This window comes from Lissotriton helveticus, chromosome 11 (assembly GCF_964261635.1).
Source record: "Lissotriton helveticus chromosome 11, aLisHel1.1, whole genome shotgun sequence".
Lineage (NCBI taxonomy): Eukaryota > Metazoa > Chordata > Amphibia > Caudata > Salamandridae > Lissotriton > Lissotriton helveticus.
The window spans coordinates 624,606,300-624,631,839 of NC_136072.1; the positions used below are offsets into that span (position 1 = coordinate 624,606,300).

At 44.1% G+C, this 25,540-nt stretch overlaps 1 protein-coding gene across 2 annotated transcripts in view; it reads left to right on the forward strand.

Annotated features, from left to right (window-relative positions):
• LOC144791700 (claudin-15-like) overlaps positions 1–25,540 on the forward strand; it is a 313,867-nt gene that overhangs the window by 124,307 nt on the left and 164,020 nt on the right. For both annotated transcript variants that reach the window (XM_078666446.1, XM_078666445.1), the window contains one exon: positions 4,783–4,947. In XM_078666446.1, the coding sequence (XP_078522572.1) occupies positions 4,783–4,947 (165 nt within the window). The remainder of the gene's footprint in view (positions 1–4,782; positions 4,948–25,540) is intronic.

Sequence of the window (25,540 nt, forward strand, 5' to 3'; positions counted from 1 at the left end):
TATCAATTAGATAAGGTTTGGATGTGTACAGTATGTTCTGTGTATGAGCGTTGTTTGCTTTTTAAATAACCCAGTTTTAGGATTTCTTTGTATCTTTAATTTAGATTTTTTTCTAAATATTGTTGCATTGCTGTTAATATTGAGTGCTCATTTAGTCATTTTTGCAAGGTAAGCATGATATAAAAGATTATAAATAAGGAGCGTGGCTACTGCGACGGCCATGATCCTTGTTATGGCGAGCAGGAGCAGACATTAATTTGCAGCTCAGGGGAGGAGAATCTCTTGCCCCCATGCTAAGCTGTACAAAAGGGGGTGGTGATGGACGGAGCATCTGAACCAATCAAACACTCACACCCAGTCAACAGATCTGGGTTTAATCCATCACCGTTCTTTAGCCCACTCTGCCACCCCAGTTCAGACATTGTCATATGCAAATCAGTCTGACCCTGTGCCTCATGGGAACAGTCCAGCCCGAACTGCCAAGCCATGCCTTCCCTGGACCAGAAACAAGCCTCCGGGGACCGGTTTCTGGCATTTCAGCCATCTTCAGCCCGGCTTGCTTGAATCCAGTGGCAAAGTGAGCAAGGGACTCACGTCTGAGCATACCCTTCCAACTTATGGCGAACAAAGTGGTACAAAAGGGGGTGGTGATGGACGGAGCATCTGAACCAATCAAACACTCACACCCAGTCACCAGATCTGGGTTTAATCCATCACCGTTTTTAGCCCACTCTGCCACCCCAGTTCAGACATGGCCATATGCAAATCAATCTGACCCTGTGCCTCATGGGAACAGTCCAGCCCGAACTGCCAAGCCATGCCTTCCCTGGACCGGAAAAAAGCTTCAGAGGACCGGTTTCTAGCATTTCAGCCGTCTTCAGCCCAGCTTGCTTGAATCCAGTGGCAAGGTGAGTAAGGGACTCACGTCTGAGCATACCCTGCCAACTTATGGCGAACAAAGTGGTACAAAAGGGGGTGGTGATGGACGGATCATCTGAACCAATCAAACACTCACACCCAGTCAACAGATCTGGGTTTAATCCATCACCGTTCTTTAGCCCACTCTGCCACCCCAGTTCAGACATGGCCATATGCAAATCAGTCTGACCCTGTGCCTCATGGGAACAGTCCAGCCCGAACTGCCAAGCCATGCCTTCTTTCGACCGGAAACAAGCTTCCGAGGACCGGTTTCTGGCATTTCAGCCGTCTTCAGCCCAGCTTGCTTGAATCCAGTGGCAAAATGAGCAAGGGACTCACGTCTGAGCATACCCTGCCAACTTATGCCGAACAAAGTGGTACAAAAGGGGGTGTTGATGGACGGAGCATCTGAACCAATCAAACACTGACACCCAGTCAACAGATCTGGGTTTAATTCATCACCATTCTTTAGCCCACTCTGCCACCCCAGTTCAGACATGGCCATATGCAAATCAGTCTGACCCTGTGCCTCATGGGAACAGTCCAGCCCGAACTGCCAAGCCATGCCTTCCATGGACCGGAAACAAGCTTCCGAGGACCGGTTTCTGGCATTTCAGCCGTCTTCAGCCCGGCTTGCTTGAATCCAGTGGCAAAGTGAGCAAGGGACTCACGTCTGAGCATACCCTGCCAACTTATGGCGAACAAAGTGGTACAAAAGGGGGTGGTGATGGACGGAGCATCTGAACCAATCAAACACTCACACCCAGTTATCAGATCTGGGTTTGATCCATCACCATTCTTTAGCCCACTCTGCCACCCCAGTTCAGACATGGCCATATGCAAATCAGTCTGACCCTGTGCCTCATGGGAACAGTCCAGCCCGAACTGCCAAGCCATGCCTTCCCTGGACCGGAAACAAGCTTCCGAGGACCGGTTTCTGGCATTTCAGCCGTCTTCAGCCCGGCTTGCTTGAATCCAGTGGCAAAGTGAGCAAGGGACTCACGTCTGAGCATACCATGCCAACTTATGGCATACAAAGTGGTACAAAAGGGGGTGGTAATGGACGGAGCATCTGAACCAATCAAACACTCACACCCAGTCAACAGATCTGGGTTTAATCCATCACCGTTCTTTAGCCCACTCTGCCACCCCAGTTCAGACATGGCCATATGCAAATCAGTCTGACACTGTGCCTCATGGGAACAGTCCAGCCCGAACTGCCAAGCCATGCCTTCGTTGGACCGGAAACAAGCTTCCGAGGACCGGTTTCTGGGATTTCAGCCGTCTTCAGCCCGGCTTGTTTGAATTCAGTGGCAAAGTGAGCAAGGGACTCATGTCTGAGCATACCCTGCCAATTTATGGCGAACAAAGTGGAACAAAAGGGGGTGGTGATGGACGGAGCATCTGAACCAATCAAACTCTCACACCCAGTCAACAGATCTGGGTTTAATCCATCACCGTTCTTTAGCCCACTCTGCCACCCCAGTTCAGACATGGCCATATGCAAATCAGTCTGACCCTGTGCCTCATGGGAACAGTCCAGCCCGAACTGCCAAGCCATGCCTTCCCTGGACCGGAAACAAGCGTCCGAGGACAGGTTTCTGGCATTTCAGCTGTCTTCAGCCCGGCTTGCTTGAATCCAGTGGCAAAGTGAGCAAGACACTCACGTCTAAGCATACCCTACCAACTTATGGCAAACAAAGTGGTACAAAAGGGGGTGGTGATGGACGGAGCATCTGAACCAATCAAACACTCACACCCAGTCAACAGATCTGGGTTTAATCCATCACCGTTCTTTAGCCCACTCTGCCACCCCAGTTCATACATGGCCATATGCAAATCAGTCTGACCCTGTCCCTCATGGGAACAGTCCAGTCCGAACTGCCAAGCCATGCCTTCCCTGGACCGGAAATACCAGAAACCGGTCCTAGGAAGCTTGTTTCATGAGGCACAGGGTCAGACTGATTTGCATATGACCATGTCTGAACTGGGGTGGCAGAGCGGGCTAATGAACGGTGATGGATTAAACCCAGATCTATTGACTGGGTGTGAGTGTTTGATTGGTTCAGATGCTGCGTCCATCACCACCCCCTTTTGTACCGCTTTGTTCGCCATAAGTTGGCAGGGTATGCTCAGACGTGAGTCCCTTGCTCACTTTGCCACTGGATTCAAGCAAGCCTGGCTAAAGACGGCTGAAATGCCAGAAACCGGTCCTAGGAAGCTTGTTTCCGGCCCAGGGAAGGCATGGCTTGGCAGTTCAGGCTGGACTGTTCCCATGAGGCACAGGGTCGGACTGATTTGCATATGGCCATGTCTGAACTGGGGTGGGAGAGTGGGCTAAAGAACGGTGATGGATTAAACCCAGATCTATTGACTGGATGTGAGTGTTTGATTGGCTCAGATGCTCCGTCCATCACCACCCCCTTTTGTACCCCCATGCTAAGCTGGGCAAGGATCACCAGGGATGTGAGACTACTGTGATTGGGCCGTTTTTTTGGGCACGGGGGTCACGGTACCCTTTCCTCAAGATGGTGCCTAACAGTGCACTCGGCTGGGAAGAGGAGTCAGCCTAGAGCTACAGTGACTGTGATTCTCGCCGGAGGCCGTAAGAGTGATGACTGTTTGGTGCGACATCCCCCTTACATTTGACTTATGCCGCATTGCTGGTGAGTGTGGGGTTGGCCGAAGGCAATCTGCCACTGTCTCGCTCATCAGGCCGACACCTGCCAGCACTGGGAGCAAGACTCTTCCCTTCTCCCTCACCAAGCGGAGGACAGATTTCTGTGGGTCGCTCCGACCTTGCTGGGAGGTTTGGAGGTAGCCTGAAGCACACAGTTGAGTGGTTCCTCTTTGCAGCCTGTGGGGTCCCTGGATTTGTTCTCTACGCTGCTATAGACCAGATCCAGATCACTCTCACCCCCAACCTCTACATGCACTCCTGGGAGCCCTGGACGAAGAGTGATTTTACCCACTTAATTCCCATATGGATAATTTGTTTACTCATTGTTTGCTGTCACCACGCTTGGTAATTGCCTTTGGTTGGAAGGGCCCTGAACTCCCTACTATGCCATTATGGTAGGCAAAGATCTGGGATATTTACATGATGTTGAGCCTGACTGCAACTGTGAGAGATACGAAGTTGCCTTTTGTTAAAAATATGGGCCCCCTTTCTGACCTTTGTGAAGGATAGCTCTACGGGTCAGATACAGGTGCGCCAACCGAAATTGGTAGCTATTGCAGGTCGTATGGGTCCATATGGGGTGGAACTGGTCTGAATGTATGTTTGCCTGGGTTTCCTGTTTCCCCCTTCTGTGAGGCGGTTTGCCTAGCGATCACTGTATGTCCTCATTGCTATACTATTGTTTTATGGCTTTTCTTTTTCTTCTTTTTGAAGCTCTGTACTGCTTGCTCCAGGTGGGAACACAGATTGTTTATGTAACTAATGTTCATTGTGTTCACATTGTATAATTCAATTCTTTGTTCAAGGTAATAGATCAGTTCAAGAGAAATAGAGGAGATTGTGGACCTTACTTTGAGAGTGTGTGCCATGTGGTATATACTACAGTTGTGTCAAATATACTGTATGTTCAGATGTGTCTGTCCATGACAGGACAACCACATAAGCTTAATTTAAATAAGATCAATCTAAATGGTAATCATTTACATAGTACGAAAATGTGGTAAGAATCAGGCCATTCTGGACCCCGGATATAATTAATGTTAGCTTGGGCATCAATGAATTCTGGATAAAAACTAACAAATTCAAATATTTATTTGTATTACTTTTTACTATGATGATTATTTTTGCATTATCATATTTTTATTATAAGCTGCTAATGATTCTCTTTCCATTTTTTGATGCAGCTCACGTTCAAGCATGTCGTGCTCTGATGATCATTGCACTGGTTTTGGGTCTTCTTGCCATGGTCGTCTCATTATTTGGCTTGAGGTGCACCAAAGTAGGCAGCAGTGATGAAAACACAAAAGGCAAGATGGCTCTTGCAGGAGGAGTGGTCTTCATCCTTGGAGGTGAGTGACCATAATACGCTTTTCTAATGATTTTACAATGTTTAGATGATGGCAATACCGATGTCCATGATATTTAAAGTCAAATCTGTGAACTGGATTCCATGGTTGTCTAAAGAGCTTACTTGAGTTTAGGCAAACATTTTAGCTCACATGCACATATTTATCTACATTTGACTTATTTACCACTTTGCATGGTCAAATGAAGGGGATATATTACCTACACTATGATGTCTGTGATATTGGACCCATTCATAGGCAGGTGGGAAGCATTCAGGGCCTTATTAATGAGGCCTTATGTCGCCATTGCATCACTTATTGTGACACTGCGGCAGCGTAACAATGGGATCCTCGGGGGGAGCAGAGCGCGAAGCGGTCTCCCCCCGGGGATTTTTGCCCAAATGGGTCAGACCCAGCGCGGCGATTGGGTAGGTTAGGTCCAGCGCGTGCCAGGTAGGTGCGTAGGCGTTAGTCAGGGGAAAGGCGCCATTTTAGGGTCCAGTTTAGGAGTTAGGAGCGTTTAGGCAAGGAACGCCCACCCACCCCTAAAAAAAAAAAATATATATATATATATATATATATATATATATATATATATATATATATATATATATATATATATATATATATAAATAAATGAATAAAGTTATATATACTAATAATAAACTGTTGTTAAAAATAGGCAGATATGTGTTAACTGCAATATGCCACTATAGGACAGGCAATTTATGTATTCTGTATTTTGTCAGGCGGAATAGGGGGACGTCAAGGTCTAGAGCGGACTTGATCGCCCTTCATTAGGGTGGGGGAGGAACAGGATGGGGGAAAGGAAAGGAAAAGAAGGAAAAGTGAAAGATTTTGGAAACATGGGGTGAATTCATGAAATGATGTTATGATGGTCCCTTTGGTCAATACAGTTACAAACAAATAAGTTCAAATAAATTATAAGGTTTTGGTACAAATTGCAAAATTGTATGGTTCAGAAAAGTGACAAACAAGTGTTTTTAGGTTTCATGGATATTTAAGAAATTGCCTGATCTTAATAATAAAGTGGCCTTTTATGCTACCAGTGATGTTTGTCTCATTGTGTGGGTCTGGAGTATTTTGGGTGAATGTGCCACACTGCTCCATATTTACAAAGTGACGCATCTAGGCAGATGCGTCACTTTGTAAACCCCTGCAATACTTTATACCTGCAACAGGTATAATGTATGCAGGGTGGGCGGTCCAGCGCAGAAAAGGCTCATAGAAGTGTCTCAGTGAAATCTATCAAATTTCACTGCGTCACTTCTATGGCATCACTGCGTCAAATACTTACGCCTCCTTGAAGCAGGTGTAATGGATGCCACAAGCCTTTTCACAAGGGACTCGCATTGCTGGCGTTACATCTGTTTCTAGACACACTCCAGCAATGGGCCATTTTTGTACAGACAGATACGTCAGGATTCCAGCAACCCTCGCGACATGGAGCCGGAAGCTTGTTTCCTTCCCAGTATAAGAATTGGCTTGGTAGTTTGGTTTGCCCTGTTCCCATCATGCACTGGGACAGGAACAGACTAATTTGCATATAGCCAAGTTCTGAGCTGGGATGGTGCAGTGAGCTAAAAAACGGTGATGGATCAAGCCCTGATCTTTGGACTGGGTAAGAGTGGTCTGCTTAATTCAGGCACTCTGTTCATCACCACCCCCTTTTCTGAATCATTTTGTCCACCATAAGTGTGGAAGGGTATACTCAGATGTGAGTCCCTTGCTCATTGCACCATCAGGATTCAAGCAAGCCGGGCCGACGACGCCTGAAATGGCAGAAACCGGTCCCCGGAAGCTTGTTTCCTTCCCAGTATAAGAATTGGCTTGGTAGTTTGGTTTGCCCTGTTCCCATCATGCACTGGGACAGGAACAGACTAATTTGCATATAGCCAAGTTCTGAGCTGGGATGGTGCAGTGAGCTAAAAAACGGTGATGGACCAAGCCCTGATCTTTGGACTGGGTAAGAGTGGTCTGCTTAATTCAGGCACTCTGTTCATCACCACCCCCTTTTCTGAATCATTTTGTCCACCATAAGCGTGGAAGGGTATACTCAGATGTGAGTCCCTTGCTCATTGCACCATCAGGATTCAAGCAAGCCGGGCCGCCGACGCCTGAAATGGTAGAAACCGGTCCCCGGAAGCTTGTTTCCTTCCCAGTATAAGAATTGGCTTGGTAGTTTGGTTTGCCCTGTTCCCATCATGCACTGGGACAGGAACAGACTAATTTGCATATAGCCAAGTTCTGAGCTGGGATGGTGCAGTGAGCTAAAAAACGGTGATGGATCAAGCCCTGATCTTTGGACTGGGTAAGAGTGGTCTGCTTAATTCAGGCACTCTGTTCATCACCACCCCCTTTTCTGAATCATTTTGTCCACCATAAGCGTGGAAGGGTATACTCAGATGTGAGTCCCTTGCTCATTGCACCATCAGGTTTCAAGCAAGCCGGGCCGACGCCGCCTGAAATGGCAGAAACCGGTCCCCGGAAGCTTGTTTCCTTCCCAGTATAAGAATTGGCTTGGTAGTTTGGTTTGCCCTGTTCCCATCATGCACTGGGACAGGAACAGACTAATTTGCATATAGCCAAGTTCTGAGCTGGGATGGTGCAGTGAGCTAAAAAACGGTGATGGATCAAGCCCTGATCTTTGGACTGGGTAAGAGTGGTCTGCTTAATTCATGCACTCTGTTCATCACCACCCCCTTTTCTGAATCGTAAAGTAAATAAGGCGCATCCATGATGTCGCAAGTAGGGCGCACTGAAAAGTGATGCATTGCTGTTTTACCGCAGTGATGCAGCACTTTTCATAAATGAGGCACTCAGTCCTTTGCAAAACAAATCTAAAGGAGCAATGCGTCTCCAACGTGTCATATGATAAATTGTGTTTTTCTCCATCCGATGTGATATTGCCCTACAGTAGCTGATTCAGGTGAGACAGAATCACTGCCCAAGATATTCAGTGCAAAAGGCAGATTTCACAGGACATGTCTACATTACAATTGTGAATACCCACCTCACTAATACCTATGCATTCCGAATTTCGTCCACTACCCTTATGCCTCCCTGTAACCCAAACATCTCTATAGAACTCAATCACAGCCCTAGTAAACTTTCATATCTCTTCAAACAACTCCCTGTCTTTTCCAAACTGTTTAATCTCACCCCCACCCCCCGCTCCTTGCCTTTGCCCATCTTCTTCCATCTACTGCTGCCGATGCCTCATCAACTCCTTTCCATCCCTAAACTGGATACACCCACCCAGCAAGACTACAACCGTCTCTAAATAGTGAAAACACATCTTCCTCGTTTTCCAACCAAGAATATCATAGCCAGTTGTCATGCCTCCACTTCCCCACCCCCTGACCATCTGTGTTGACGAAGCTAAGCATACAACCATATGCTCAACTGCAGGTTCCCACTACCTAATCACCATATGTTTTCACCAGGATCCTCCAAATCTCCAACAGATGATATTAATTTCTTAGTTATGATATTTGAACCCCCATCTGAATTAAACCACAAAAATTCTTCTTGTGAGATGATGCCCTGCTGGATCACACAAATATCATGACCCTTGCAAACCCCTGCATTTCTTGGTTTAACTTCCTGCGAGATTCAATAGCATGGTGCTTCAATGCCCCCTTCCATACCGGCCATTGAACCAGCTCTCTCCAAACAATAAAAGTGGCTTCAGAAGTGCAATACCTGAAAGTTGAAGACATTGTCTCCTAAATGCAACAGCAAAAGTTTGGGACAACCACTACCGTTAAACAGGTCTGCTAAAAGACGACAAACCAAGCTGTTTCCCAAACGGTTTGGTTCCATTTGCTTGACTGTCCATGTGACCAAGATATGGACAACAATTCATATGGTAGTCTGATCTGGTAAAGATCCATGGTGAACAGATACAACAATTATTTTAAAAACAAATAATTATTAAAAACAAAACTCAGATCAACAAACCTGCTGTAATGTACATTTTCCAATAAGGTCAATATATCATGAAGAACAGGGGCAGTATTACGTATTGGCATTGTCTGCGCCCGGCGCACCTTTGAAAAGGCCCGCCAGGCGTAAACAATGCCAATGCGCTCCATTATGGTGAATGCGCTGCCCTGGGGGCAGCCGTGAACTTGCGCTGCCCTGGGGGCAGCGCATTCATGTGAAAACATGAAGCAGCTGCTCCGTGTTTTCACAGTGCAGGCGGCACCCGCCTGAACTTTCAACAGGGATCAGAGATCCCCTTGCAGGCGGGTGCAGTCAGTGACTGTACCCGCCTGCAAGGTGATGTCTGGGGGGTCCATAGGATCCTCTTTAACCCCTACAGAGGGCTGCTGTCAGGAGGCGCACTGACAGTGCACCACCTTTTAAATAGCGCACAGTCAGTGCCCCTCGTGAGGGCTTGTTTGACTCTGCGCCTGCGTCTGTAATATGGCACGGGCGCAGAGTCAAAGGAATTCCGTCACTTGCATAGGGCCCGCCCCTATGCAAATGAGGGAACATCTTCTGTTGATAGTGCTGGTGCTTTAAGTGTGCTAGCGCTAGCGATAGCATAGAAGGGGACGCACAGGCGTCGGTGTGACCTTCTATAATACCAAAGTGCCCCAGGGGCACGCAAAGCAGGCTCAAACGTCTGTTGCGCCCCCGGGGCACCTTATGTAGTACGGCCCCAGTTGTGTCTTTAGCCCGCTGCTAATTTAACAGTAAATTTCCTTCATGTCTCTGGTGCTCTCAGATTAGAGCCTTGTACCTGAAGTAATCTTCCTCTCAATTGTCTGTATATCATTGAAAGTGCGGCAGGGAGTTTGATACCAACAATGCAGACCTTTTTCTTTGTGCCTTATGCACACAGTCCTGAACTGTGATTTTTCTTTGCTCTACAACCTGTGTGAATGTGATTTATTTCTTGGTTCTGCAACCACTGCAAACTGTGATTGTTCCTGGATCATCTGCCAGCAACAGATCTTCTGTGTATTGGTTACGTGTTGAAGAGCTGGAGGCTGAATATCGTGGATGCGCGGTTTGGGGCTCATCAGAGCTCTGGTAATTCTTATTTGGGTACCTGGCATAAATTGTTACAGCAGGTCAGGTGGGACATCACCACTGCATGGTATGGAAGAATTTGGGGAATTGGCAGTAGTAGTAGGGATGGGTAATATGCTTAATTTGGGCTGGTGGCTGCAGGTGAGGCCCTTCAACACTCTTTTGTAGGGACCAGCACTTATTTTTCATTATCAGCCTTTGTCCTAGAGCGCGAGTGAGAGAGAAAGAGACAAAAACACACAAAGGGGAAAGGAGAAAGACAATAGAAAGAGTGACAGTAGGAGAAATCAGATATTAAAAAGAACATGGAAGAGTGAAATAAAGAAGCAGGGAGTGTCTGTTTGTGGATTAAAGAGGTATAAGGTGGAATCAAGACTATGTAGCCTTGGTATTTGGCACCCTGATCTTCGATAGCCTCAGCTGCAGACATCTGAGCAAAACCTTGGCCCTCTGCACATATTTGTATACAAATTACTCACTGGAGGGGACCCCTTGTGGGTATGACAAATTACAATTTTAGCTTGGAGGGGAAAGAGTACTGCTGCACAGGAGTGCCCTACTGTATGGGCACATGGGACATCTGCAGGCTAAATGTGAGTGATGTGTACAATTCCACATTCCTTGTTAATTGCACGAATTACATATATGGGTGAGAATGTATGCACATAGCAGGTTATTAGACTAACCATCTCTAGTATGTAGTCTGCATTTAAAAGAAAGCAACTGTGGATATCTGTTGCTAAGCAAAAATAAACTGTGAATACTGGAAATTATTCCCTCAAATCCCTTCCCCACTAATATTCACATGAGTATTGGCTTCAAATTCGTCTCTGCAAAGCCCTAATAACTTTTTTACCAAGTTCCCTCCATTGAACCTATTTCTTTCTCCTCCCTTCTACTCAGTTTCAATGTTGTTTCACAATTTTATTTTTGATAAACAGGTTTCATTGCTTTCGCAATAACGGTAAGCATGTTACAATTAAAATATGGGAATAAAATGTATCACGTGTTCACTCTCAATACCTCCCCTGCCGCTCCCCTACAGTTCAGTTGCCCGTAGAGGACAGATCATCCAATTTAGCAAACAATTCATAATACTCCCATCATTTGCCCCAAATATTTGTGACTATATTACGACAACCTCGGGCTTTGCATATTGGTTCCACCAATCCATGCCAGTGTTTTAACTTCGGGGAATCGAGCGGGGTGTTTCCAGGAGTGCACTAGGTCGCTTTTGGCCAACAGGGTTGCTAGTCCCACCGTATATGTGTCCCCTCGAGAGCCTCCAAAATCTTCCATCACACCCAACAGTGCCAACAGAATGGCTGAGAGGGTGTCACCACTCCTAGACCAATACTGGGTAATCTTCAGTCATAGCGACACCATATGAAATAAATCGGCTGTAGGAGAGTGACAACATTTACAATTGTGGTCTGATAGGATGCCTGCTGTGCACAGGCGCTGGGGCGTCATGGAGGTCTGGTGTAAGTAGTGAGGGTGCATCTAACGTAGGCGGGCCGGATCGCTAGCTCTCAGGGGGCCATGCATGTTTCCCACTATTCAGCCTCCTCCATCTTCCTGATCTATTCCTCTCACTTCTGGTGAAGCCATTCCAGTGTCTCTGGGGTGTTGTTTACCAGAGTGTATTATAGTCAGAAAGTACATCACCGCACCATCCTCCCCATCAACAGTTTTGCTTTCAGAGGGTTACATTCTGGGAGATTCTGAATGTGTGCACTAGAACAACCGAGAGTGTGAAGTAGCTGGAGGCATTTGTGAAATTGAGTGTAAGAGTGAAAACTGGGTCTGAAGGTCGGTAAATCAGTATATATAAGACCAATGTCTCACAACGGCCAGCGTAGTGATCCCTATTAGGTCCCATATGTGAAAACCCTCCAAGTGTTATAGATGTTCCAACCAGCGACCCCTCCAAAAGGGGGTTTGGCTAGTTAGGTGTTCATCCCAACCCGTAAAGCAGACGGCCCACTCCATAACAGGACTGTCACCCCTGTGGCTTCTTGGATTTTAAGGGGGATTGGTCGGCCATATAGGTAATGCATCACCGCATCTAGCCCCAGCCTACAGAGTTCCACTCCATACTCTGGATCATTCCAGCAACTCGTCAACCATTCGTTTATAATCAGTAGGTGGGATATCCAGTGGTAGAGGCAAATGCCCCCTGCAGCGATACCAACATCATAAACTGAGCAGCGGCATTTGGCGCGTGGGATCCAGGGATACGACCACACCAAAGGAAGGATCGTAACATCATGAAACCAAGTGTCTGGTATAGGAAGTGGGAAGTACTGCAAAGTGTATAAGTAGCGGGGCAGTGTCATCCTTTTTATTAGGGCCATCCTACCCAGGAGGATAAGCGCAAGGTTTTGCCACGCCACCAGGCTGTTCCTGGTGGTCTTCATGAGGGGCACTAGGTTAAGTGTATAAGTAAGTTCAAGCAGTGTTGCAATATGAATCGCAAGTTAATTAAAACTAAGACGGCGAATGGGAATGCCCTCCCTCCAGGGACTAGATGCACTGCATCTTCACAATGGGATGAGTAAGTATTTTTTCTTATTTATGCAGAGGCCAGAGTCTTTCTCAGAAAGATAGAGAAGCTTAAGGGCACATGTATGCTTTTTTTAAATCGACTAGTAATAGGGCCACATCTGTATGGAATTCACCCATGTGAGCAAGGGCGACCGCTAGACGCCGTATTCACAGTCTTGTACTACGTCTCGACATGAAGCCACATTGATCTGGATGGACTAGTGAACCGATAACTGTCTGGAGCCTAGTCGCCAAAAGTTTGCTATAAATCTTAACATTGTTTCACAATTAATTTGTAAAGATAAACTACTGTGCACTTTCTATTGTGCAAAGTGTTTGCTAGACCTGTCAGCCTTAGGCTGATCTCCCTGCAAAAACGTTTTGCCTTCCTCCTCCATTTTTCTGATCTTGTTTGTGCTGGTCTTAGGGCTCTGTTCACTGTACCACTGCTAACCAGTGCTGAAGTGCATGTGCTCCTCCTTAAAACATTGTAACACTGATTGTACCACTCACATAAATAGCCTGTTACGGGAAACATCCTTTACAACGAAACTTTTACCACGCAGTGCTGTTACAACGCAAGTATTACAGAGAAAACCTTTACAACGCATTACACTGGGGGGCCCTCTAGGATAGGGAATAGTTTTAATTTACTATCCAACACCTTCCCTAGTGTCCACGGGGACTGGAGTTGGAATAGTAAATTAAACTATTTACTATCCAGCACCCCCTAGTGTAATGCGTTGTAAAGGTTTGTGTTGTAATACTTGCGTTGTAACAGCATGCGTGGTAAAAGCATGCGTTGTAACGTCATACATCCGCCTGTTACATATGACTCAGGCCTGCCATTGCAGACTGTGTGCGTGCAGTTTTAAACTACTGTTTCGACCTGGCACAGCAAAATGTTTGCCAGGCCCAAACCTTCCTTTTTAGTACACATAGGTCACCCATAGGGTAGGCCCTGGGCAGGGCAGGATGCAATGTATTCAAAAAGTAGGATATGTACTTTAAGTTTTACATGCCCGTGTAGTGAAAAACTCTTAAATTAATTTTGCACTAGTGCAAGGCCTATCTCTTCTATAGGATGACATTGGAGCTCCCCTATTACATTTTATCAGTGTCATTTTCAAATGGGAAGAAATAGTCAGTTCATGTTTGGTGTTTATGGAATCATAATTGAAAAACCTAACTTGTGGTGGAGATGGAGTTCAAATTGGAATTCTCAAAATGGCACCTTTAGAAAATGGTCATTTCCTACCATATCCATTTAGGGAAACCTCTAGAAGCTTCTCCACCACTTCAAAGACACAAATGGGTGTAAATACTGGACCTCAGACACCACCACTTCTGTGCACTTCTGGACCTTTGGATACTCTGGCAGGAAGAAGGACTGTTTTGCTGCTGAAGGCCTGCCACTCATATACTGCACCCTGCTGGACTACTGCCTTGCTGTGCTGCTGCTTTGTTATGCTGACCTGCTGCCCTCTTGCCTGGGTGAGAAGGACTGGACCTGCATCTCTTGAACCCAAACCCCAGAGTGACTCCAAGGGCTTGTTGGCTGACCTCCTGGCCTGAAGCTTCAGGGACACAACAGGCTTCCAATAACCTTTCACCTGGACTCTGCCATCTGTCAGTGTACCATGCCAAGTGCAGTCCCCCCAGTCCTGGGCCTTTGAAAGTGGGCTTGTAGTGATTACCAGCCTCTATGGAGCCACGGGAACATATGTCTGTGCTGTGCAGCGCAAACCCAAGAAGAACTGATGCATCGTTGCTACTGATTGGATTGGACCTGCAGCAAAGACCTACATCGCAGTCCTTCAGAACTGCTGCATTGCCTTGACTGCACAGCACATTCTCGGCATAGGCCCTCACATCACAAGCCCCATTGATGGGGTCTTCGAAGGCGATGCAGGCCCTCACATCGCAACCTCACCGCTTCTTGGAACCAACACGTTGGTTTGGCTGTGCAACTCATCTTCGACACAGATCCTTGCAACACCCCGCAAACCAAGATTTAAGGTACTTTGTTCAGCGGGCCTAATTGGGTCTCTGTAGCCGACCTGCACTCCATCGCGGTCAGCCTGAACTTGTTTCTTTGTTCTGGTCCTGCGCCACCAGATATCGACAGTTGGCGCTTTATGCCTTTTGGCGCTATGTTTACTAAAAGATTTAAAATGTAATATCTCTGGTTCTCCTTATTGTATTTTGGTTGTTCTGGTCTTGTTTTATTTATTAAGAATAACTATTTTTTCTAACTGTGTTGTCAGCTCCTTTTGTGGTGTATTATCACTGTCTTACTGTTGGCAGTATAACACAAATACTTTACACATTACCTCTGAGTTAAGCCTGACTGCTCTGTGTCAACCTACCCGATGGATCAGCACAGGTTAATTTAGGGTTTGCTGTGATTTCCCCCTGAGAAGAATTGTGGTTGCTGCTTGAGAAGGGGTTCTCCTCACTCAACCAGTAACACAATTTCTTTCAATGCTGTAATGCCCATCTCGGGTGGAACAGCACTATATAAAAACCTGAAATAAATAAATATCTTGTTTAGAATATATGTGAGATATTTGAAAATCTTAAAGCAAAGCCATTCCATTTATAAACTTTATTTCGGCCCTAAAAGACCATAAAAGTCACAAAGTAACACATCACAAAGCTAAAAACACATTAAAAAGTAGTTCATCAAAAAAAATTAAAAAAAGGTTATTTACAAGTTACATCGACTGACAACAGCTCATTACATTAAAAAAGAGATATAAAAAAGTTAATTGCACAATTGCAATTATTTTTTAAGCAACTTTTGTCGCCTTTTCCACATTGAGAGAAGAAAGCGAGAGACGGCAAATACCACAATAGTTTTTGTTTCAGTTCCTAAAATTAGATAGGAAGCAATACATTGAGTGAACCCCAAATTTTTACAGAGTGGAACGAGGCAATATTTTCTTAGTGATCTGTACCCAGAACAGAAAAATAGTACATGTATCACTGTCTCGGGGGGGGGGGACATTACAAGCTGGGCATGTATTTACAGTGGGATTTGCCCAATTCTTTGTAAATTTAAATAGGGGAAGGGTGCCCAACCTAAATTGTATAAATAGCTTCCTCGCGCGTGCAGGTTGGATTTCATCCATATAAGGTTCAAACATGTATTGGTCTTTGAACTCCAAAAAGTCTATTGTAAGTTGGTCAAGTGTTATTTTCCTGCTTGACCCTAAGCCTGTACTGTCTATAGGATTTCACCAGGTCAAGACGGGAAATCTGCGTACACTAAACCTCTGGACTAAACCAGAGGTCTGAATGACTAATTTTGGCACAAAGATCTGTAGTGTAGTTCCTATCTTCCCAATAGGCTCTGCGCATTGGAATAATACCTACAGCAGTAAAGGCCTAGGCCAGACGTTAACTAGGTCTACTACTGTCGATACTAGACTTAAAGTTTTGGGTTTGCCAGCGTAGCTCAGAGTTCGCTAGAAACTTTCTCGAATGTTCAAGGAGGACTTAACTTCCCTGATTAGACAAGAAGGGATTTAGTTTCTGACAACCATAGAACATGACAACTTTGCTCTCCCCTAATCAAGAGTCAATCTCGAGAGTTGTGTGAACAAAAGGCAATTTATTTTACTCAGTCAGTACGTGCATTCTTAGTCTCATCAGAATGTAGAGAAAAGGAAGAGACGGGCGTGTTCAATAAAAAGGTGTTATTTATTGATCAGTCTCTTTTCTCGTACAAGAGAAATGGATCGATATTATTGCGATACTTATAGTTAAGTAAAGTGCATACATTAAAAGCAATAGTATAAAGTAATACTGTAAAAACATTGATATGGTTTCTAAGCCATAAGATGTTTTAAAATGAATAAAATATATTTACATACACATATACATTTGACTAAACGTACTCAACTGGTGTTTCTAAATACGCCTACCCCGTGTACCTGACCTAAGTCTAATACGTGGGCGGGAATAGAAAGTTACAGTTTAAGTTAAGTTTGTTTTTGCCAAGTGAATAACTAAAGAATTCTCTGTGAGGGGTTATTCAGTTCTGTACCTGGAAGTTAGGATGAATGAGGAATGGTATCTCTCTCTCTGGTCTCGATATTCCAGGCTGCCTGCGAGGGCTACCCGGAAACGCCGGTGCTGGATTCTCGGCAGGAGAAAGCAGCGCGTCTCTCAGCGCGTCAGAAAGGCAGGGCTGCTGCCAGCGGGGTCTGCTCTGCTCTCGGCTTCGGCAAGTATGGCTGCTCCGTCTCGTCACCACGCGTGTGTTTGCATATGGCAAGATCGGTAATATTTATACCTTTAAGGTGCCGAGATTGACGTAAGGATGGACATAGATACATCAATAAAGATGTCATACGACTTGCTCGTTAGCACATTCCTTTACTAAAGTTCTCGGTGAAATCAAAACAATGGCCGCAGGGTTTTGCCCAGGTTGTCATAGGTTTGATTTGTTATGAGAACTCCGTATGCCTTATCAGGGGCTGGAGGAATATCGCTTGTCTAATTAGATCGCAAGCGTTATGACCTAATCAGATAACACGTTCCTGTGCCGTAGTGTGACTGCGTCAGATAACGGTATCTGCATCATGGGGGTTTTCTGCCTCATGGGCTGACTGCTAGTTAACTTGTTGGTTTGTTTAACTAGAATAGGGTCAGGAATAGGGGGATCGATTCAGAACCGATAGGAATACATGACACCCACTCCACGCTAACTATGGACATATTTACTAATCTAGGCATAGTATAACATAGTACAACATACTATAGAGTAGTGTGTATACCTTACCACCCCAAAATACATAAATGCATTTTGAAAATTTCAAATATACTGAAAAAAATTGCAGACATATATATATGGTATGCACTCAAGCTGTAGAAAAATGCCAAAGTAATTGCATTTGTATACATTATTGCTTATTTGGTATATGAGAATTACACATGAAATGGTTTCTGACAGAAAAAAGTTTCGAGACCATTCCATCACAGAATAAAATATCTTTATGAACATGCCAGCGGGCAGCTAATGTCTATAAGCTATCTAAAATTTAGAAACCTTAGTTCTCTAAGAATAGTTCTTACTTTAAGCAGAAGATAGTGTCCCGAAAAATTTGCAAAAATATTTGGGGCTGCTGAAAAAACTGCTGTCCGTGAACTGGAGCGAAAAATGTTCATGTGACTTTATTTTTAAAGTTGAAGGCCGAATTCAGGGAACGCCGTGTGCGAGCTTGCTCAAAAGTCTCTATTTCTGTTCGGGTGAGAACATCATATCATTTAGGCTTTCGAAAAAACTGTCAACAGCTTCCTGGGAAAGTTCCACTAACTCGGAAATAGGTGTAATCATGCATTCTTGCGCACGATTGTCTCCATTGACATTCTGATTTGCATTACTGACAGAAGGTCGTACCTGTTCGATGCTGCTTTCATCTCGAACTTCACTACTCATCAATCGTAGTGGTGAAGCTTCCACGAATGCCGTCATCAGGATTGGTAGCCTTTGAGGGCAGCACAAAGCATGAACCTTGATCGGGCTCAACAATGTTTCTGCATCCATCGGCGCATCCGATTGTAGCGTCAGACAGGTGTCTAACACGCATTCTTCTCCGCATAGCAGACACCTCAATACAGGTAAAACACATCTTTGCCACATTGGTCGAAATGATAGAAACCAGGTCATGTTCAGGTCTCTAAGCCGGGAGAGTCCCAGGATTTTTGATATCCGATCCCGGTATCCAATGGCTAGGATTATTTCTTCCCTTGTCGCAAGAGTTTTGTCTGTGACATGGGTTGCCATAACGAAAAATAAGGACTAAGAATAGGATTCCTGCAATTAGTCCCAGGATCAGGGGAAGTCCGCCAAAAATCGAATGGACGAAATCTGGAAAAATACCCAGTATGGCTTTGAATGGTGTTAATGCCATCGAAAATACTGTCTTAAATACCTTTGAGACCCCATTGGTATCAGAAATATTTAAGATTTCATTCAGGATTTCCGCGAAATGTACGGGGGAATTAGTTGATAATAATGTATGTATCTCTGCAGTCGTCCTTGCGACTTGTAGATCATACGTTTCTTTTGATGACGAGAGCCTGGTAGGCGTCTGAAGAAGGACTGTTTTCATTCTGCTTAAAGTATCTATTCGAATAGAAGTAATTTTCAAATCGGGCCATGCCCTTGCCTCCCTGTCTGGAAAGGAGCTGGGGAACAATGAGCGTCCACAGCACTTGACCTTCGCAGTCGTAGTAACTAGATAAGGAGTCCCGGGCATAAGACTACAACATCTGCGGTCTACAATAAGAATGTAACTCCCATTATAGAGTCTTTGAAAGAATGGTTCTATTTCAGTTGCAGGTGCGCCTTGCTGGTGACATGAAAGGTTGTATGAATTCCCTTCACAGGCTCCATGCAAACTAATTCCGTTACACAGAAGCGTGCCGCTTAGTGACAACGCACAATTGTTGCCACTAAGAAACACTTTCTGTCCTTTATTACTGATACATGCATGTGAATAGGGCAGGTTCCATGTTGTTTTAAGGTACCCCTTTCCCAATTTCTCGTACATGCCAACCTGTATATATTTTTGGCAGTATTGAAACCTGAAGGTTGAGATTGGAATATTTATGATTCCGTGTATTATCCATTCACTGACAGGTCGTTCTGACATTGTCATTGGTAATCTTTCTAGTTTTTCAATGCTCAAGATTGTATAATCAGCACCCTTTTGCGCCATACCGATTTGTCTATCAGTAAGGTTAAAGATTTGGAATAGTGACGTTGTGTTGATTAAACGCCAAGGCACATAGCCTGAACGCAGATTTTGTAACGTCCAGCCAAGCTGTACAATAGAACGCAATTGTGACTGACCATGTTGTAATAACAGTAAGTCTTGCGATAATATATCGATTGCTGACGACACAATGCTGTCCAAAGAAAAAATCCTGGAGGACAGAGTCATTAACCCATTGTCCACTACAGAAAGTGATTTTTCCAAATTAATACGGTCAATTTCCCGTATTCTTTCTGCTGTTTCAATTTGGTTAACCTTCCAGGCCTCATTGTATGCTGCATATACAGAGGCTGCCATGAAACGCTTTTGACGCTGTTTGCGTGGTCCCAAAGTGAAATCACGCAAGTCAGCACCATCAGTAAGTAAAGTTAGGTGTTGCTTAATTTCTGCCAGTGTGGAAGTTTGTAGCCATTGAAGGCATAATTTGCCCACACTGTAGGTGGTTATTATCCCTGGGTGATGTCTTTGGGGATATCTAGGGTCTGGCCTGTTCATTTTGAAACCCTGTGTTTTGTTCAGGAATCTGTCTTGACAGTTATTAGTATCTGTGGGCCAGATCAACCACTGTTTCCAATCAGGATGTGTTCTGTTTTGGTTTAATATATGGTTTACGTCTATCTCTTCATCTGTAGAAGTGTTGCTAAATATTGTTGGCTTTGGAATGGACGGTTTATTTAAATCTTTGATTTTGGCTGAGCCAAGACAGGTGGTCTGTTGAACAGTGTCATTTAAAAATATCATTTGTTCTGGGATCATGCAGGCTCTAAACAAAGCTTCTATACCCTGTACTTGCCATTCTTTTGTACCCCAAACACTTTTCAATTCAACATTTTTGTCCCAATAATCAAATCCAAAAGTATTCATTTGTTCAAAAAATGAGTCTGAATATAACAATTTTGTGTTGGTTATCATGGTTTTGGTTCCTGTCTTGTTTGACAATTTAAAATAAAATGTTTCAGCATTACTTGTGTTAAAACCTGAAAAATATGAATATTTGTCGTAAACGGTTCTTGAGCTCCCTTTTGGAGGTGTTGCACAATGTTCCCATTGATTATAATTTAAAACATTTCTAGGTTGTGCAGATCTATGTAAAAAGTGGTTACCATAGTGGTTATAGCAATACATACTGTCATAATTTGTAGAACCCTGCAAATAATCATGTTTGGTAAATTTAGCAGACATTACTAAGTCAGACATCATATTATTAATGCTTTCGAAGTCCCAATCATCAGCAAATGAGTTTGGTTTTGCAAAGTCACTCAATGAGATCTTAATTTGGTGTGGATATTTCAGGATCTCGACCGGACCATAAATTTCATAGTCAGTGTTGTCCCAGGCTACCCCACCAGGTATCGGATTGGCTGTGAAGTTGGCTGAAGAAAGTTCTCTTTTCTCGACGTGTGAAGATGTGTGTGGTTTGAGGATCAAGTTGATTTTCTGACTTGCTGTGTCCATTTTGGCATATTTTCCCTCAATGAAGCGTCCCAAAGTAAGTACCATGATGAGCTAAAGTATGAGGATAAATGCACCAAAACCCACCCAAAATTCAATCCATGGAGAAATCAGATATGTTTCTTTCAGTTGTTTCAAAAGTTCCTTAGCTTTGTCTTTAAAGGAGTTTGATGATGGCTGTGTCTTTGATTCACTGAGGTTTTCAGAGGAATCATCGAAGTTTATGAAGTAGCCGGATGCAGTTCTGTCAATTGTTCCAATTGGTTCAGGATTTTTGTTTCTTGCATTTTCACTTGGTACTTCATTATAGATTGGTGTGTCTCTGCTAAATGTTTTTATTTGGGTTTTCAGAGGTCTGAGTTCTATTGCATTGTTGCATAGTCCTTGTTGTTATTCTGTAGGCGTTTCGAATGTGATGAGCCTCTTCGTTAGGACCTCTGTACTGGTAGCAAACCTTGGTGTTGTGCTACTTATTGGGAGTCCACTTGGCCTACTGTTTGTTATCGGCCACATGTTGTGGTTTTACCAGGTCGATTGATACAACTCGGTTCTCCTTTTTACCAGCAAGTGGCGGTAGTACAACTGATCTTGTCCCGTTGACAGACAAGACAGGAACTGCTTTTCTGTAAGAAGGCCCAAATTCCTTCTTTACCGCGATCTTTTTCCTGACTAGATCCCCGACTTTTGGAATCCAGACAGGTCTTGCTGGGACAGGTGGTGGTTCTTCAGTGGTTGTTGGCTGTTGTTTCAACTTTATGTTGCTCAGGTCTTTTCTTGTTTTGTTTAAGTCCTGCAAAATAGCCAAACGGTCTTTGATATCAAAGCTTTTTTCTTTCACCACTGAAGTCTGACTATCAATGTCAGAGATCATCATCCTGATTCCAAATAATAATTCGTACGCACTGAATCCCTTCAGAGAATTTCTTGGCAAGTTATTGAGACTACGTTGGACACTTATTAGATGTTTGACCCACCCAGCTCCCGAACCTAGTATCCTTTCTGCTATAGATTGCTTTATGCCTTGGTTTTTTCTTTACACCATCCCGTACCCTCAGGAAGGAAGTGAGAAGATTCCCGCTGGACTGTGCTCATTCGGCCATGTTTCCCCCCAGGCTGGTGGGCTTGAGTGAAAACAATGGTCGAACGTAGCATGCTCTTAGCGTATATGCCATTTAGACTCGCAAATCTTTGTATAACAGTCCGGACGTCAGCCGAGTGCTGGTGATTTACATTATAAGTGGAAACTACCCTGTATATGTTAATCGCAAGCCATTCTTTTTACTGGTAATATTATCTGCCGTAATACGACGAGGTATCAAACTGTTTCTCTCCCCACTGCGATCTCTATTGCAGTTTGGGCAGCGTTTTACAAACATGGTGTGACGCAGGCTCATGCCTGGCCACCAGTACCGTGATTGTAATTCTTCCAGAGAATCTTTTAATTTAAGGTGTCTGAGACCCTCGCCCATGTGTGCGTCTGCGATTAACAAGTTTCTCCTGTCCATGTTTGGAATCACTCTATCCCCCACTCCAGGGATTCGAGCAAAAGGGACGGAGTTTGCATCGATTATGTATGTATAATTGAGTGGATAGTTGATCGGTAACGCTGAGCAGTCGCCTTTTGATGACGTTTTCACCGCCAGCACTGTTTCACCGTCAATGTATTTTAATGTACGCTTTTTTCGAACTACGGGAGCCGATTTAGTGGCTGCGGCTGTTTCAGCCAATGAATTCCCTCCAACGTGAACGCCATCACGCTGATGACTCAGTGAGTGAGTCACGTGAGTCTTTGGTAGTTCTTTTTGTAAAAGAGCTATTTGTTCCCAGAGCAGTTTCTGCTTTATTGGTGCATCTGTGTCATCTTTGTAACCGTTTTGAATCCATGTCTGCAAATCGCTGTTATATGATTTGACGCAGTAATATGAATCTGACACTATAAGTGTCGGGAATTCGCGATCCGCATTATCTAGCGCCATTTTCAATGCTATTATTTCAGTTTGTTGTTCTGAATTACTTTCTACTGAGTGTGTCTTTGTTAATAGAGGTTTTTAGTTTACCTCCGCGCCACACTTCTTTTGTAATCTCACATGTGGGGTTGTATGCTTGTTCTCCCCAAACGGACGGTTGAGCATGTCCGTCTGTATAGATTACACAGGCGTAATGTCGTAAAGGCAGAATGTCGATTGGCAGAGGATATGTTTCTTCATATTCTAGATTTTTTAATTCTTCTAGTTCTTAGAAAATTGTCAGCCAGGCTATACTTGATAATTCATATCCTACGTACAGGACTGTCAGATGGGCAATTCTGGATTTTTTAAAGTTGAATTTGTAACCCTCAGCTGCGAACCCAAGTATTATGGTGTTCACTCTTTTCAAGTGAGTCTCCAAGTCATCATCTGTTAAGTAAATGTCATCGACATAAGATAATGCTTCATCATCATATAGTTGTAGTAATTCAGTTACTCTCGCTGAGAATACCCCCGGGCTGTTCTTGTACCCCTGGGCTAACCGACAGAATTGTTTTTGAGTGCCATTTACTGAAAATGCAGTTAAATATCTGCTCTCTGGTGCTGTGTTTTGACAAAAGAATCCATTAGAGATGTCTAATGTTGTTTTGTATTTTTTGCGCACTATGTTATTCATTAGTGCAGCACTGTGTGAGTTTTGCACTGCAAAAGTTTTGCAACATGTGTTAAGGTGTCGGTAATCCAAAACTAGACGATATGAATTGTCTGGTTTGGAGACCGGAAACAAAGGATTGTTCATTTGTGAGGTGCAAGTTTCAATCACCCCCTGGTATTCTAGCTGATCTAGTATTTCATTTACCTGTTTTTTAGCTTCTTGCTTAATTGGGTACTGCCTTTGTGCAGTAGGTTGTGATTTTAACTGGATTTTGTGAGGAGGAGAATCCTCATCCCATCCTACGTGATTTTTATATAAAGCAGGTGCTAGAGCCACTGCCCACTTTCTAGCAAGTGTGTATTTTTTATGAATTGGAATTTGATTTGAGAAGGCAGGCATAATTATTTCTTCGCCATGAGGGCACTCCCTGACAAACTCTGGTGGCCAATCTTTTTCAGCTAGAAGGATATCATAGCCCTTGGAGAGATTATCCCAAAATAGTCCCCTTATTTTCCTAGTCTTATCTCCCTCTATACGTAATGTTATCTCGTATATCTTGTGAGGTTTGCTAACCCTGGTGTCTGTAGTTTCCACTTGAAGATATTCATTCGTGTCCACTGTCTCCAGATGATTCATAAGGACTTTGCGAGCTATGCTCACTTCTGCTGCACTGTCTAGCATTGTCTGAGCCCACTCTCCGTTTTTCAGTTGTGTCCTCAGTATTCTCGGCATTGTTAACTACCTTGATACTGGCTACCTTCTTTTTTGGAAATTGTAATTTCTTTTTTAGCTGAGCAGGTTCCTTGTCTTTGGACTTGGCGTGCTCTTCTCTTTGTTCTGATCGTCCTCTTCTTTCCGATTTCTGCGAGGAATTCTGAAAAGATTGAGAGGGACGTGTATCAATGTCTTGATATCTATCAGGTTTTTTAATATTATCCCTATTTCTAAGGTTATATCTATTCCCAGAGGGGTCACTCTGCGGTGACCTCTGTCTTCGGTTTGGAGATTTTTCTCTTCGCCTTGGAGACCTTCCTCTGGACTGGAATTTATTTTCTTTAGGATTGGATTGTTTATTTCCATCCCAGTTCTTTTTTGGTGAATTGTTATTAAAAAATATTTTTTCTGGACTTTCAGTCAGTTGCGGTTTTACTGGTATTCCACCTAAACTATCTCTACCTAGTTCCTCATAGGATTTTTCTATGATTCTGGCAATTTCAGCTGGTTGGTCTGCTATATCTGTCTCTTTTAACCTCTGGCGGATCGCCACGTTTGCTGCTTCACCTTTTATATTGGCTAATAATATAGCCGAGACCTGCTTGAAGTCTTTCAGTAATTTCATACCAAGAGTTAAAGCAGGTTCTGGACCGTATTCGTCTTGAATTTGTTTTAGCACATCTGGTATCACCGAAATGGATGGAACACCGTGCGTTTTTGTGTAGATGGAAGCAAAGACTGTACCCCAAGTGTCACAGTCCTCTATGTGTGGTGCGATTCCCATTGGAAGACAGATAGTCAGAATCCTGTGTTTTTCTAGCGGGGTGGTGTCAGGAAACACCGCCTCTATTTGGGTAATTTTCTGTGCCAACCAGAATGGTATTTGTTCCCGTTTAGCCGGTACTTTACCTAGGCAGGATTGGATGTTCTGTGGTGTAATTTTATTTGTGTTCCCCTGGTGAGGGGTCAGCTGTGGAAGTTTAATCGCTGGCTGAATTGTTGAAGTCCGCATTACATATTGGACTAATTGTCTATGAATTTTTAGTAATTGTTTTAGCTGTATTAACAGCTCTCCTGTAGACATCCCTTCGATGTCTGGGTGTGGTGTGTATCCGGCTAAGACCGGCCACGTTGCTCCTGGTCTACCTAAAGGACCGAGCCTGGTGATGTGATTATTATGTTTTAGGGCGCCATCAAATAAGAGCAAATGCTCTTGAAATTTGAGTGGTACTTCCACCTCCTCGAAAGGAGTGTACATTTCAGGAGGTTCCTCTATTTTGTAATAGTGGAAGTACTTTGTTACAGCATTTGCTGCTGGAAAATGTATCCATGAATAGTATACCTCTGTCTGCCGATATTCGTGTGCCTCAATTACGAATATGACTGTGCCACCTCTAGGTGTCAGTCCA